This window comes from Chelonoidis abingdonii, chromosome 18 (genome assembly GCF_003597395.2).
Source record: "Chelonoidis abingdonii isolate Lonesome George chromosome 18, CheloAbing_2.0, whole genome shotgun sequence".
Classification (NCBI taxonomy): domain Eukaryota; kingdom Metazoa; phylum Chordata; order Testudines; family Testudinidae; genus Chelonoidis; species Chelonoidis abingdonii.
In genome coordinates, this window is record NC_133786.1 from 11,449,192 (window position 1) to 11,465,954 (window position 16,763).

General features: G+C 40.8%; 1 protein-coding gene across 1 annotated transcript in view; it reads right to left on the minus strand.

The window, feature by feature from the left end:
- Window positions 1–345: 345 nt before the first annotated feature.
- The window catches only part of UBASH3B (ubiquitin associated and SH3 domain containing B), a 104,157-nt gene continuing 87,739 nt past the window's right edge, over window positions 346–16,763 (minus strand). The window contains exons 10-14 of the mRNA XM_032802398.2: window positions 15,394–15,486; window positions 13,186–13,330; window positions 8,902–9,008; window positions 5,754–5,863; window positions 346–4,333 (exon numbers count right to left, since the gene is read on the minus strand). Coding sequence (XP_032658289.1) covers window positions 4,196–4,333; window positions 5,754–5,863; window positions 8,902–9,008; window positions 13,186–13,330; window positions 15,394–15,486 — 593 coding nt within the window. The 3' untranslated portion in view covers window positions 346–4,195. The remainder of the gene's footprint in view (window positions 4,334–5,753; window positions 5,864–8,901; window positions 9,009–13,185; window positions 13,331–15,393; window positions 15,487–16,763) is intronic.

Below are 16,763 nucleotides of genomic sequence, written 5' to 3' on the forward strand. Positions count from 1 at the left end.
AGCACTTAGCAAGGTCATGTCTTATGTCACCTGATCCCAAGCCCTGAAGTCATTAGAAGTCTTTCCAGTGGCTTCAGTGAGCCTTGCATCAGGCCCTTAGCTCCTAACAGTTCCATGCAATTGAAATGAAAAATATCATTATAACAGCTAGTTTAGTGGAAAGGCTCTTAATAATAAAGCTATGCCCAACTAGATCCCCAAAGCTTCTTTAAAAATAGATGCACGCAGTACACACAGTTATACAGATTTCAACATCTAAGTCCTTCTGGTATTAAAACCTGTAGGAGCCAGGTCTGTTGATAAAAATTAAATACTAAGATACTACCACTCTGGAATCATTTCTCCTTTTTTTTTTTTTTTTNTTTTTTGTTGTTTTTTTTTTTTTTTGGCAAAGTGGTTATTTTTTTTCTTCTCAGAGCTATTTTTAAATAACTCACTCTTTGGTTATAATAGATTATCACTTTACTATTATTATTAGCTAACTCCACAGGAAAAAGAAAGAAATCCTTTCTAGCCATCAGTTGGCCATTTATTCTAGATTTGCTCAGATTCTATGTAATGGAAAACATCATATTCCAGAAATATGGGCCATCATATTCCAGAAGATGGGCACATCTTCCACTGATGTAAATGGACATAGCTCCATTGATTTCAATGGAGTTAAATCCATTTACACTGGATGAGGACCCAGCCCAATAACTACTTGTAGAACTTAAGCAATTGACTGTAGCTACTAGTGCATTGATAGTGAGGGAAACTCATGAAAATGTGGCACCTGATGTCTGCATCAACATATCTGATGCACAATGGACAAAGTGCTGAAATCACTGGGAACTGTGCACATCCTGTCTGGCAGAGATTAAAGTATTCTATGCAAGGTTTAATATACTTCAGTGGGCTCTGTATAGGGCAAGGGGCATGCCTGCATGTGTGAGCTTGCAGCAGGGTGATCAGCTAGCAAGTGTGACAAATTGGGACACGTTTTTTTCTGGGGGTGGGGAGGTGGTATAGTTGCATATATAAGACAAAGCTAGTATCAGGACATCTGGTCACCTTAGCTTTCAAGATCAGGGTCTATGACTGTTGCAACCCAAACTGTTCCACTTAAGGGAGGAAGTATAGGCAAAACATTTAGGTAAAGGCAAAGATATACTGGAGTCAGGGCCCAAGAAATCAGGGAGGCATCCATTGAGCCCTACTGAAACACTTGATCAAATCAAATAGAAAATGGAAAAATGATGTAAAAATAGTCTATCATTAAATACATGTTAATGAGCAGAAACGTAGCAAAATATAAGCAGTGATGCTTTTTTTTTTTTAACATTCTAATTAAAAACATTAAAAAATATCTAGGGTTCTCCCAGTGTGATGCATTTAAATAAAATACCTAGGGTTTTCCCACTGCAATGCATTTAAATAATGTAAGATGCATTTTTAACAAAGAACCTTATCAGCACCAGTTTCCTTAATGCAAAACCCTTATTAGACAATGAAATACTGGAAGAAAGCAAGATTTTTTTTTCTGAGATTCCTGAAACTCAAATGTGAGATCAGATAACAACTGCCAAAATACTTTCCCAAACATCCAAAAATATACTTTTTTAAGAAGAGAATGTTTTAACCCTTTTTCCCCTTCTCAAACAGAACACTTTTTAAAATACTAACTCTATGCAAAGATCAGTTACTACAATATTCAACAGTCTATGCATACAGGTTTTGTTCCATACCTATTACCAGCTACTGTCTAAACAAATTCCTGAAACGCTGCTTAACAGTGGTCAAATCTGGATAGCTTCTCATCATATTGCATATGTTACCCAACCTCTTGAAAGCATGCAGTACAAAACAGTAAGTTATCAGTGGAATTTAACTATACAGTGAAACCCAAATTATTTTTGGTTTGATTGTCTGTTTATTCATTCAATTAAATAAACTCCTTTGCAAGTTTGTGGTAAGTAAGCATGGAGGAAAAGAAGCAATAAACACTCTTCAGAATGTCTGTACACGCTAAAATAGTTTAAATAATTAAAATAAAAAAGTGACAGCAATATAACTGCACAGATACTGATGCAGTTTAGATACTGAGGCAGTTTCTTTCTGTCATCGCATAAGTTATCTCCCTGACTTTTCAGTATACATCCCTGGTATAATAATGCATTTATTGATGTCCTACTATGTATTACATATATTGTAAATGTACAAATAATAGAGTACGGTTATGGTCATATTGCACAAGTTGAGCTGTTTGTTGACTTAAATTCTGTACAGAATCTGCGATATATTCATTGGCAAGGTCCACATCATAAACTACTTAAAATTGTTCTAGACCATGTTGAACTTAAAACCCTTAAGATTTGCTCTTGCTGTTGCCACATGGGTGAAATTCCCATTGCATCTGGTGGGCCTTTTACCTGCATCACATATGAAAGATGAGGCTCTTATTTTAGGTCATTGTGATATACTGATTGTGTGGTCAAATCCTAATCCCACTGAAGTCAATGGGAATTCTGCTATTGACAGGCCTAGCATTTAACAGGATTATTCCTCCCACCCCCCCCGCCCAAATCTGCACATTTATATGGATAACAAGAATATTTTGTATTACGGCCAGAAAAACAACTCTATTCAGGACAGTGCTAAACTCCCATTTTCTTCAAGATAAGCATGTGCTTTAGTGTTTTCCTGAATTGGGGCCTAAAATAGTAAGTATTTTTACAAAATAGTTTTGGAACCTTCATGCTTCGGCACATAAGCCAACATTCTACTGTTGTGGGTTAGGAAGGAACTTTCCTGGAGGCAGGTTATCATTGCAGGCTTTCTTGCATCTTTCCCTGAAGCAGCTGATACTGGCCACTGTCAAAGAGAGGATGCTGGACTAAAAGGACCATTGGGTCTGATCTACTACGGCAATTCCTCATGACTTTAATGGGATTGAGATTTTAGCTCAATATGAAACAAATCACCTCATAAGTAACAGCTTCTTGGGTTCACTGTGTTGCTTTTTTCATCACAGTATATTCTTTCTCAGCTCTGGTTTCTATATGTGACAGATGACACTTAAAATGTAAAAAAAAAACAAAGGGGAAAAACAAACAAAAAACAAAATCCCCCACAAAAACAACACCACCTCCACCTTAAATCTAAATGATTAGCATATCCTTTCGACCTTGTCATTATCCTTGATGAAGGCTGATTACTGTAGAACATCACTAGGGCTGTAAGAAATATTCACAAAGGGTGAAATTCACCTCTGTGTAGAGAAATCGGTAAAAGGCCTATGTATCATATAAAACTATGTTGTAAGGTCATAAATAGTATTTGAGTGATACACAGGGTTTTATGCTGGTCCTCTGCATAGCAGTGAATTTCAGCCAAGAAAACCTTCAAATTTGGAGTACTCTTTTCATTTCCATTTAGAAAAACTGCTCCAGTTCTTCACTGAAAAATAATCCTATTTTTCATGTGAGAACTTCACCTCTGACAGCTTTGAAGTTCAAAATCGTGTTCTGATGCAGATCAACATCATGTGCTTCAGTCTACCTTAGGCATCTGCAACGTACCCACCTGTGTAATATGTAGGCATCTAATACGGTAATGAAAAGGAATAGTTTGATGCTAGTCTATAATTGGAATAGAGAACTCCCTTCCTCCTGGAGATGAGACAGGATATCTTATGGAACACATTGACTGTAGCTATTTTGGGGGACCACGAAAGTGAAATTTAGCAAAATTTGGGAGTAATGGGGAAGGTGTCGACATAGCCCAGAACAAAATTGCAAATATTTATTCTGCAAAAGTTTGCAAATGAAGAAAACCCAAAATTCACAATTTTCACACAGTCCTAGTTGTCACTAACATGGTGCAGAAGGCGGTATTGTCTGAGTTCAGTTCAAGATGAAAAATATATCCAGGCTATGTAGCCTTAGATAACATAGACATTTCCTGCAGTGCAGAAGCCTGGACGTATAGTTATATTCTTCCATCATTTAAGCCCTTTCTTATATTCACCTAGTTTTACATATAAGAACTTTTTGCACAAATGTGACTCTATAGGTGATATGCTAGAATGTTTTTGTGAATGATTCACCTAAAATGTGACGAATATTTTTTCCACTGTCATTAAACACAATAAATGAGACACATTCTCCAATGCTTAGAAAGGCCATTTGTTGTTTGTTTGTAAGTTTAGCTTTGCCTATTCTTGTAGTAAGGTCTCTCGCCAGTTAAAGCCTCCAGTTGGTCCATGTGTGAGAGGGAGGATGGGGGGGTCTGTTAGTTGCCAAATACCTGTCTCTCCCAATTCTTCGCAGGAACAGAACCCCAAGTATGGAATCTGTCAGGAAATATTAAAATACGGAAAGGCAATGAGAAGGAATAGATCTGGAGCAAGGGTGAAGTTTTCAAAAGAGCCAAGTCAATGGGACTTGTGTTCCTAAATTATTTGGGCTCTTTTGAACATTCCACCTCAAATTCAGAAGATACTTTTAATCTGAGACACAGCAGGATTCAGGAGTAACACTCAGACTAGAGCTGGGTGAATTTTTTCAGAGGTAATAGTTTATTCTCTCAAAAATGTAGCGGTGGATCGCCCTAAAAATGCATGGATTTGGGTAAAATGCAGCAAATAGTCAACAAAAAAGGATAAAAAAAATTCTCAAAACAAATACAAAAAGATATTTTGTTTCAGGCTGAACTAAATATTTTGCTTGATGTGAAAAATAAAAATAAAATTTTTTGGTTTTTCATTTTAGCAACAAAAACTGATAAATTTCCATTTCAAATTGATCTGACCCACCAGATTGAAAAATCAGTTATTTGTTCATCTCTAATTCAGACGTGCTTTTCAAAGCACTTCACTGTGAATATAAAATATTTGAGGGCCAGACTCCAACTTTACAGTCTCTGCTAAATAACGTACAGCACATAGATCTGTATGTGTTTATGTCCAGGTCTTGTTGGCTGGCTTCAGGGCTGGCTCCAGGCCCCAGCGCGCTAAGCGCGTGCTTGGGGCGGCATGCCATGAGGGGCGCTCTGCCGGTTGCCGGGAGGGTGGCAGGTGGCTCTGGTGGAGCTCCCACAGGTGTCCTTGGTGTCCCTAGGCACGCCTGCGGGAGGTCCACCAGAGCCGCGGGACCGGCGAGCGGCAGACCGCCTCCTGCGGTGTGTCACCATGCTTGGGGCGGCGAAATTGCTAGAGCCAGCCCTGGCTGGCTTAACACTATAAAGAGTCAGTATCGCTATGGGAGAATGACCTAGATTCTATTCTGGCTCACTTATCAACACAAGGGTCAGCTTGTGTAATAAAAGGTGATGATATGAGAAAAAGAAAGAGCGCAGATGGATTTCCAGCTGCCTGGTTGTGTTTGCAGGCTTTGCACACAGACAACACTATCTCCTGACATGAAGTCAAGGAAAGGAAATAAATCTGGATGCCCACAATGACATTTTTCAAATCACTTTCCTGACTATAACAAGATGCATAAGAAGGGGGACCATAAGGTGCCACCACCCCAAAAGCATAAAAGTGCAGTTGAGAAATGCAGCCCTTTTGTATGCTCGCTCCCGTTATCGGTTGCGAAATGGACTTGTAAGATAAGCCTCTTAAACCAATCTTCTCTGCTCACATGATTTCTGAAGCCTGCAAAGCTCAAACAATGGACTGAATTATCAGACACTAGGAACAAAGTCTCCTCTGGCTTGTAAGAAGATTTTAATTTTTTTTTATCTGAAGAGCTTTACCCAGAGGTAATTACCTTTCTGACCATCTGTACAAAGTCCTTGGAATTCTGAGGCGAGAGGCCCTGGAGTTGACAAGTACAGGCCTCCAGAGATGATGCATGAGCCACTATCAAAATGTTATTTCCTGCAATAAAATGAATAAATACTGATTGTTTGGGATTTAGGGAAAAAAGCTCTATACAGTGACAACTGTCCAAGGCAAAACCTATCAGTTTGAGCCTTTTAAAGATGGGTTTAATTTTATACAGAACAACACAGTTGATATATGTGAGAAAATATTGCTTATGAATAATACTTCTAGCACTTTTTAATCTTCAAAGTGCTTATGGCTAGAACTGGTTGATGAAAATTCTTTGTGCCATTTGTTGGGTTTTTGGGCAACCAATAGGCAACCTGAGTTTGAAAGTGTTGGCCAGAAGTAGGGCCAACATTTGAAAAATTTCAAATGAAATGAAACATTTTATTTTAATTGAAAAAAACTTTTGCTGAGATTTTTTTTCCCCACAAAGCAAATTGAAACAAATATATTTGTATCATTTGAAAAATCAAAAATTTCAAAGCAGGCAAAATCTTTTCACCAAAATTCTTGTGTTCTTCACAAAGCTTAAAGTTTATTCAATCACCTAAATAAAATCTCCCTGATTAATAGAGATGCCAACACCCTCATTGATTTCAGTGTGAGCACTTCTGAAAACCAAGCCACTTTTATTTACATGGATAGGTATGGATTTGGGAGCTAATGTTAGGCACCCAGGTTTGAATATAATGCCTATATTCCTAATTCAAACTGGAAACAAGGCACAGGGTTTTTTTTTGTAAATGAGGATAATTAATCATTGGAACAGCTTACTATGGGATATGGTTGATTCTCTGTGACTTGAAGTTTTGAAGGTCTGGTCTATATTAGGTTGGCATAACTAAGTTGTGTGAAAAGTCCATACCCTTGAGAGGCGTCATTGAATCAGCCTAAGTCGCCAGATAGCCAGCACAAGGTAGATGGAAGAATTCTTCCGTTGACCTAGCTACTGCCTCTTGGGGAGGTGGATAACCTGTGCCAATGGGAGAATCCCTCCCATCGGCATAGGTAGTGTGTACACTGAACTGCTACAGTGGCACAGCTGTGCCAATGTAGCATTTTAAGTGTAGACAAGCCCTCAGCTACAACTAGCTGGCTTTCTAAAAGATATGTACCAGTTTAATCACAAGTTATTAAACTTGATGCAGGAATCGGTGAGTGAAATTCTCTCGTTTGTGTTATGTAGGAGGTCAGACGGGATGGACACAATAATGGTCCCTTACGGCTTTAAAATCTACAAATCTGAATATAATCTGGGGCTCATATCTGCAAATCCTTATACTGAGCATAGTGCTTGCTACACTAAGTAATAACATTATTTTAACAGTACTGCGTTTGACTGAAAGCACCTCTAGGATCAGGCCTTTAGCGTTAAGTGAGGTTTTATTGTTTCTCCTCCCTAAATTCAAATTTGGCGATATCAGTGCTGACCATTGGTTTTTCAGTTCTTAAGTATTAGACAGAGCATATTTTATTTTAGAGTGATTTTTTTTAACTCAACAGATGGCTAGTTGTAAAATTCTCAAAGAAATTCATGAGAACGACTGAAGAAGAACAGAAATTGTTCTGTGTTCACGCATCTTTTCAGGAATTCTATTCAGTAGTAGAGCTGGTAGAAACATTTTCAGGCTGTTGTTTTTCCTCACAAAATTCCAGATTTTCAAAAATGCTCAACCAGCTCTATTTGATAGAATAACTTTGCTGAATCAAACAAGATGAAAGTAAACAATGCTATAGTAATCCAAGAATCACACCCAATTCTTTCCATCTTCTAAAAGTACTTTATAAACATTAACTCATTATGCCTCAAATATCCATGTGAGATATGTATTACCCCCATAACACAAGAACTAAGGGTCACCAAATGAAATTAATAGGCAGTAGGTTGAAAATAAACAAAAGGAAGTATTTTTTCACACAATGCACAGTCAACCTGTGAAACTCCTTGCCAGAGGATGTTGTGAAGGCCAGGACTATAACAGGGTTCAGAAAAGAACTAGATAAGTTCTTAGACTAGAGGATAGGTCCATCAATGGCTATTAGCTGGGATGGGTGGGGATGGTGTCCCTAGTCTCTGTTTGCCAGAAGCTGGGAATGGGTGATGGGATGGATCACTTGATGATTACCTGTTCTATTCATTCCCTCTGAAGCGCTTGGCATTGACCGTTGTCGGAAGACAGGATACTGGGCTAGATGGACCTTTGGTCTGACCCAGTATGGCCGTTCTTATTTAACAGATGGAGAAACAGGCAGATATAGGTTAAGGCCAAGATTTTCAAACGTGATTAGTGATTCTGAGTGTCTCAGTTTGTGAGTATCCAACTTGAGGTATCTTAAAGGATCTTGATTTTCAGAAAGATCTTCAGTACCTACCCTCTGAAAATCAGGTCCCTTTTAAGGAGACTCAAGTTGGGCATGCACAAATTGTCAGCTTTTTTGGAGGCCAGTGTTTTCACCCTGGGTTCTTCTACCTGCTTTTTAGGGGAAATTATTTCTAAAAAAACTTGCGAAAGTATCAGTAAAAACAAACAAGTAAAACAGCTGGGGTTCTAGAAATATCCCATCTCAGCGCTTTTAATGTTTGGTTTCTGTTCACCATAATTGATTTGAACATTTTATTTGAAAATATTTTTTTTGGTTTTGTTCAGGTGCAAAACAAGCCTGTGCAGTAGCGATGACCAGCCTAAGGCATCCATACTAGGCCAAACAAAGACTCTCCTTCTGGTCCTGGTAGTGGAAGTGGGAGGGAGGAAATGGCCTGGAGTGGAGTTGTTCTGTGGCCAGAGAAGACAGGGGAAACGTGCACAGCTTGCATAGGTTGTAGGGCCCCTAAAACAATAGGGTCTCATGACCACTGGTTCTGGTTATGGACATGGACAAACCTGGTAATAATAGACAATAGAATATTTTACCTAGAAATGAGCCTGAACTACAGTTTCACCCAGGTCTTGAATCCCCAATGTCTGTGGATTCATGGGGTTTTGACAGAGACAGCCATTGTTATTCAGTTCCAGAGTGCCTATCTGTGGTTTTGGATCACTATTGAGGCATTAGATCTCTTTGTATCATGGTGCAGAACCACTTACCTTTGCCTTTGCATTCACTTATGATTTCTTTCGTTACTTGATAGCTTCTACTTATGTATGTGTCGTAAGACTCTGAAACCACTAACTTGCTGACTGGTATATGAGGTCTACGGACAGAAAAACGAACACAAGTTTTCAGGAGGAGAGATTTTAAATGAAAGTTACTTAGGCCCTGTACACACTGGTTGAAAACATCCACGCCAGTACCTGTGTATTAAAGAAGAAATCTCTGTTGTTCCTCTAATCCTTGTAAATAACTCAACCCCCTAGACCTTGTTGTTTGTGTAAGGAGCATTTCCATAGGTTATCAGTGGGCTTTGAACCTCGGACTTTAGGCACCCAAATACAGATATCCATCTCTTGAGCTAAAGGAGTAATTCCATTAGCTGGCACCAGTAGTAAACTGTTTCCTTCTATGTATACCAGTCACTAGAGATGGAAAGCAGCATACTTATACTTGCAGTAGCGTGTAACAGTAATAACAACAACACTTTGCACTTCGATAGGTCCTTTGATCAGAGAATCTCAACGCAATTAACCTCCCCAGCACCCACGTGAAGTTTGTGAGTGATATTGCCCCTGTTTTAGAGGTGGGTAAAATGAAACAGAGACTATGTCTTCACTGAGTTATTTCTTCAGATTTCCCACCAGGACAGCTCTGCCAGTGGTAGCAATGGTGGGAACTCTAGTATAGATGAGGCACTGGTGTTATTAATCACAGTGTTGTCTAGACCGGCTCAGAGCAGGATCAGATGACGTGGTGGTAACGCCAGGGGCTGCTGCTGCCTTGAAAAGTATGATAGTGCACTGGTGGGAAATGTTTAAGACCAGCTCAGTGCAACAAGGCCAGAGTACTTAAGTGACTTGCCCAGTGTGATTTTGGCCAATGAATTCAATGGGAGTGATACTGGAGACAAGTCATTGGGGGAGCTTGGGGTGCGGGTCGGGGAACAAAAGGCCCTATTCTTGTCCCTGGGACACAAGGAAAAGCCCTGTCTCCTAATTCCATCCCAGGCTATGAGGAAACTCCCATTGGTGTCAGATGGAATTACTCATCTCCGACAGCAGGAGGCTAGGGCTCCAGGCATTCACCCAGTCCTCTAGTTCAGACCACACAAGAGCAGGTTTCCTTTTTGGCTAGGAGAACATACTTTATAATCTTCCCAGAAGCTCTGTGTTTCCTGAAGTGGCTATTTTCCTGTGGTCCCATTGCTTTGCTTAGTGCTAACAATGTGATGATACCCTTTCTGGAATAAGTGCAGTGTAAGTATCTCTGTTTAGGTGCAATATGTACCATGACTATATATTTCCACAGACCTGAAAAGGTAATTTGTAGGAAGGGAGGACAAAATATAAGCAGCTATATGGTATAATTAGGCATGAAAGGATTGAAAGGTTGTTTTGTTTGTTTGTTTGTTTTTTCTTTGGTTGCTTATTTCTACTAGGTCATCCTAAAATAGAGTAACTCTAGTGTAATAAATGGATTCAGGGTTTCTGATGATATCACAAACCACAAAAAGCAGCTGCAAAATAAGTTGTCACCAAACCCCCATGTGTTGGAATTTCCTGTGTTACATTATTTATAAGGTGGGAATGATTTTATCTGAGACCTTTTAGTTTGTGTTTAAGATCCTTCCCTTCACTCTAAAACAGATGGTTTATGTTGATGAGAATTCACAATAATTCTGACATTTCACCAATGTGACTGAGTGCCGACTAGGACCACATGACCTTTCCCTAGAATCTATTGCTGTATGGAATTTTTCAGAAGCTGTTTTAGACTTCACTGGGGTTGGGGGAGGGGGGTGTCAATCTAAGTTAAATAACTTCAGCTACGTGAATAATGTAGCTGAAGTAGACATACTTAGATCGACTTACCGTGGTGTCTTCACTGTGGTGAATTGACTGCTGCCACTCACCCATCAACTCTGCCTGCGCCTCTTGTGGTGGTGGAGTACAGGAGTTGACGGGAGAGCGCTGGAGGGTCAATTTATTGCGTCTACACTAGACGCGATAAATTGATCCCCGCTGGATTGATCGCTACCCACCGATCTGCGGGTAGTGTAGACATACCCATAGCATAAATGAATCATAGATTTGGAAGCAGGGAAAACCCAAGAGGTCATCTTGTCTATTCCTTAATTCCTTGTGCGATATGTGGGACTATTCCTACCAAGCTGTTTTATTTAGCCTCTCTGTATGCCTTCCAGCTGTTTACAACACAGATAGGCACTGTGTATGAGTCAGCATCCTTACATTTCAAGCAGCAACTCCCTTGGTGTGAGATGAAGCTGTGGTTAGCAATTGCTGAGAACCTGATGCTAAATGCAATAGTATTTAACAGCAGAAGCTGCTGGCACCAAAGGGGTTTTAAAAGAGCTGGCTGAGGAGCTCACTGGACAGTCAATTGTTGATTTTTCAATAAGTCTTGGAGCACTGGGGAAGTTCCAGAAGACTGAAAGAAAAACCCATGTTGTGCCAATTTTTAAAAAGGGTGTGTCAGTTTCCTCTGATTAGAAATGATCAGAAACTTTCCATCAAAATGTTTGTTTGAGGGGGAAATGGTTTTTCAATTAAATGAAAATTTTAATGAAAACATTTCTCGTTTCATCTGTAATTGCTGAGTTTTTGCTGAAAACTCCAATACTAAAATATTTTCAGTCTGGCAACTGAAAAATTTGAAACTGAAAATGTTCAGCTTTTGGTTGCTGAAAAGTAGAAATGATGTTTGTTTTCAGGCTTTTAGCTGAAAACCTCAAAAATTCTGAAGACAATTATTTTTAAAAAACCTGCTGAAATTTTTCACTGGGTAGGGAGACAAAATCCCTCATTCCACCTCTCTTGGAGAATACTTCATTCAGAGGAGCATTTGCGAGGGTTCAGCAGTCAATGTCTGAGATCCTCTGATGGAAGGTGCAACGATCAGTGCTTACTATTAAGCAGTATTAACCACTCAGCGATATTGTGTACACTTACAGTTAAAAAAAGGAAACTGGAGTTGGCTTTAAAGCCTTGTCTCCTGCTACTTACAGGAGACGGTTATGAGAGAAAAGAGCCTTCTCCAATAAGAGTTTCATTTGCAATAATATTGAAAGTTTAAAAAGAAACGTGTGTTCTGCATTTGTTCCAGTGACATTTAATGCTCACTTTAGGGAACATGAGCTTTTCGGAAGGGAAACTGAAGACTTATATGGGCAATTTGTACCTGGCAATGTCAAATGTGGGAATGAATAAAAAAGAGGGGGGCCACTGCAGGAGCTTCTCTTATTGATTAACCATTAACTTACAGTTCTTGTGGACTTAGGCTGCCTTCCCAGCCACAATGAAATAGTAGTCCAGGAAGGAAGGACAAACACCAGAGGAAAATTGAACATTAAGGGCCAGACCTTCCGCTAGTGTAAACTGGTTTAGCTCCTGGAGGATCCTGGCCCTAAAATGGAAACATCATAGAGGTGGAGAAAGGCAGGAGTCTTGAGACTAGAGTCCCGTGGAGAGATGGCTTGGACGAAAGAGTGAGTGATTGGTGCTAGCTGGCTGGATAGGGCTGGGCTATCTGAGTCGGGAAGATGATGACGGCACTAGGAGTGGAAAGAGGACAAGGATACCTTGAAATTACTGGTGGATGCTAACGTGTTCCTCAGCATGTTGCCAGTGTATAATTAAGGGCCTCAACCATGCAATCAGAAACCCAAATCCATATCCAAGATTTGCATCAGTAGGGTAGCTGGGTGTGACTGAGGTCACGAGTTAGCCCAGGCTATAAATGTCCACCACAGAGAACTGACTCAGCTCAGCTAGCTCTTTTATTACCTTCTGAAGCAGAGATAAGCCTGGACTGCAGAGTTCAGATCCAGAGGCCAAATCCCAAAGCTTTGAAACATGGTTAAAAAAAAAAAAAGCAAGGCCCATGAAATGCCCCACTTTGCACAGCTCAGCTGCACTAATGGGGCATATGACGATTCCATGGGAATGGGGGAACCTTAGCTCAGGGGACACAGTTTATCAAGAACATACCTAGAGTGCAGCAATTCTCTGGTGAGCCGTGGCTTCTAGGGCACCATTACTAGCTAATGCAAATTAGAGCAGACCTGAGGCTGCTCTAATTTAGGCTGGGAACTCAATAAGCTCCCAGCAGCCCCAGGGACAGTACAAAGGGTAGCCAACAGCTCAGCCAGAGCTTAGGTTTGGGTCCCTGGTGTTTTGTTCCTTTCTCTCATATGCATTAAATTTAAATTTTTTATTGCTAAGGAAACTCTATGAGAGTGATATGCTAAGTTCTGCTACCTGTAGGTTGTATCAACACACAGATTGGCTGCAGCTAAATCCACTGGGGGTATCCAGGCAGGTAATGTGGTACCAGAGACCCATTTTGTCCACTCAAATAAGCCCGGCTCTACTCGAATCTTTAGGTTATTTTCTTCTTGCAAACCTGAAAGAGAAAAAAAAAAGTGTGTGTGTGGGGGAATCCCTGGAAGCAAGGGATGGGACTGGGGACAAGAGGATTTAGGATTGGGGTTTTTTCTTTTTTTATTGGTGGTATTTTGATTAGAAATCAACAAGTTCTTCTACGGGTTGAGAGTCAGGGCCAGATGTGCACAGTTCCAGTATTTGCTTGTGCATGTAGCTAGTTTACCATATATGTGAATGGCAGGTATGTGCATGTGTCACGTAAGTGAACAGAAGTAAAGAAGTGCCCCTCATCTAGACATAACTCTGCATTTTGTATGGAGCCCTCCTCAGATTGTACATTCCAAATGGTCGAAGGGTGCAGAGCTGATAAGCATGCTGATGATTCTGAAGAGAAGATGATGGAAGCTCTATGCACACCTTACACTACCATTGGCCAAGGGAGCTAACATGTTAGCCTTTGCTTCCCAGCCCAGTCTGTGCAGCAGCATCTTTCTTGATGGCATCAGCATGTTTACCGGTGAAAGATATTAGCATTAGTTAATAGCTTCAGAACCAACAGTGGGAGCTCACATTTCCTTGCATCACAGAGTGTTTGCATTGGGATGGTGAAGTTAAAAAGGACGTACTGAACACTAAACTTATACATATAGCACACCATACAAAAGATTTAAAAATCATACGTTTGGGCACCTGGAAATGGGTAATAGCCCCTCCACCCCCGGCTCACATATAAACTACAAAGGCAGTGTTAATATTATGTAGCACCTAGAAACCAGGGCCCCGGCGTGGTAGGCACCGGTTCAAACATATAACAAAGAGACAGATCCTGCCCTGAGGAGTTCACACTCTAAGCAATATGCCCCCATTCTCAGGCTTACCCACAGCACTCATGCACAATCTATGCCTACTAGGAGTATAATCAAGGGAAGGCAATTATTTGCTCAGGGCTTTGCTTCGTTAAAAAGCATATACCCATGAATGTTGCCCATGACCCCTGTCCCTCAGGAATATACCCTGTAATACTCTATACACTGCTAGGTACTCAGTAGTTCACACATGATCTAGGGCAGTGGCTCTCAGCCTTTCTCGACTGCTGTACCCCTTTCAGGCGTCTGATTTATCTTGCATACGCCCAAATTTCACCTCACTTAAAAACTATTTGCTTACAAAATCAGAGCTAAAATACAAAAGCGTCACATTGCAGTGTTACTGAAAATTTGCTGACTTTCTCATTTCTACCATATCATCATAAAATAAATCAATTTGAATATAAATATTGTACTTACATTTCAGCGTTCAGTATATAGAACTGTAAAACCAAGTACTGACTTTGCTAGTGTTTTTATGTAGCCTGTTGTAAAACTAGGCAAATATCTAGATGAGCTGATGTACCCCCGGGAAGGTCTCTGTATACCCCGGGATATATGTACCTCTGGTTGAGAACCACTGCTGTAGGGCATTGGACTCTGTTAGACTGAAAATGTAATGTTAATCAGGGCCAGGGCCGGCTCCAGGCCCCAGCACGCCAAACGCATGCTTGGGGCGGCAAGCCGCAGCGGGTGCTCTGCCGGCACCGTGGGGGCGGCAGGCAGGCTGCCTTCGGCGGCTTGCCTGCGGAGGGTCTGCTGGTCCCATGGCTTCGGCGGACCTCCTGCAGGTGTGCCTGTGGAGGGTCCGCTGGTCCTGCGGCTTCTCAAAGGCAGCCTGCCTGCCGTGTGTGGGGCAGCAAAATGCCTAGAGCCGCCCCTGATCAGGGTGCTTGGACACAGGAACTGCCATATGAAAACAGGTCATTGATCCATCTAGCTGGTATCCTGACTTCAGTAGAAGCCTCATATTGTGCCTGACTATTGCACAATGCTGTACAATGGAGGAGAGGAAAGAAGACCCATTTCCTGCCTCAGCTGGCAGTGGCTTCATACTCCAAAGCATGACAATCCGTGTTCCTTGTAACTTAACCTGGATAGTGCATGGAAGAGGATTGCTATTTTTGAGGCCTTCCATTAAACAAATGGGTTTTTCATTGCTGGCTGCCCCGGAAAACAGGAAAAAAACAGACTCTCTCCCTTGTCTGCTGCTTACCTTTGAGAATATTGTGTGCTGTCTGTACGCAGCGCAGCGATGGGGAACAGTAGACATGTTCAATAACAGTGTTACTTTCCAGCAAGGCTTCACCTGCAAGCAAAAGTTTAGCATCACTGATAGAAACATTATAGCAGACATCACAGTAATTGCAGCATGCATGCTTCAATGTAGTTGTAACATAGCAGGAAGCTAATGAAGTTCTCCAATTGGATTGGTTATTTTTTTGTAGACCTATTTATCCATCAGATGTTATTTCAGTAGTATACTATGCTTTGTGGCACAGACAACTGGGAAACTGTGGTATCTTTTTCTGTGCACTGTCTTTTTCAGTTTCTAAGAACTCAGTCGGTGTACAGAAAGACGGCAGCCATTTTGTGCTCAGAACGGCTGTAGCCTGTTTCAGGACAGACACACCAATACTGTACTCTCTCCTGGAGACTTGATTCTTATTTGTTCTTGTAGATTTCTCTATTTTAGATTGCCATCTTACACTGAAAACATAGATTTGCTCTTTGTGCATGGGAAAAATATAACAGGCTTGAGTCTCATTTCATTTATACTCAACTAAATCAGGAATAACTCCACTTAACTCAATAGTTGAGAGCCTCATCTGGTGTAAATTACCATGACTCCATGGTCTACTTTAGTTAACCTGGTGTAAAACCAGTGGAAGTAAGATGAGAATCAGGCCCAACACTATGATTATTTATATTACGGTAGTACCTCAGGGACCCAAATGAGATTGGGAATCCATTGTGCAAGGTGCTGTATATGTTCATTCTCATAGTAAGAGGCGGTCCCTGCCCTATAAAAAGCTTATAATTTAAATAGGGCAGACAAAGGGAGGGAGAATACAAGGGTTATTAATCTTGTTAAATGTTTAATTATAACTGTACATATGTTTAACTGGTTTTTGAGCCTGTTAGGAAAGTGGAGTGCACAGCTGAAGGCGATGCACATGTGAAAATCTTTCGCCACTTGATTCAGAGCTGCTGTTTTACTAACCAGGTCAGAGGACTGTTTGAAATGATAGCTCTGGGATTCTTCAAGGTCATGCTAGCATTTCTGCAAAACAGAGCTTTCGCCTGTAGATGGCAGGCATGCTGTAACAGTGCTAACGAGCTCTTTTATGTAGGGTAGTATTGGTCATGTATACATTTCATGCACTCTGACCCCAGCGAATGATGCCAGTGAAGTGTTCTCATTGCTTCCGAATTAGCCCATCTGTTGTGTGTATTATGAGCGCAGGTTTTACTGACTTTCCTTGAGAACTGCCCCTGCAGTCTGACCATGCTGCTATTATATCCTGATCCAGTTTTATTTAAAAGGCTTACATATTTCAAAGTGTGCAGTAATCTTGGGTTCCC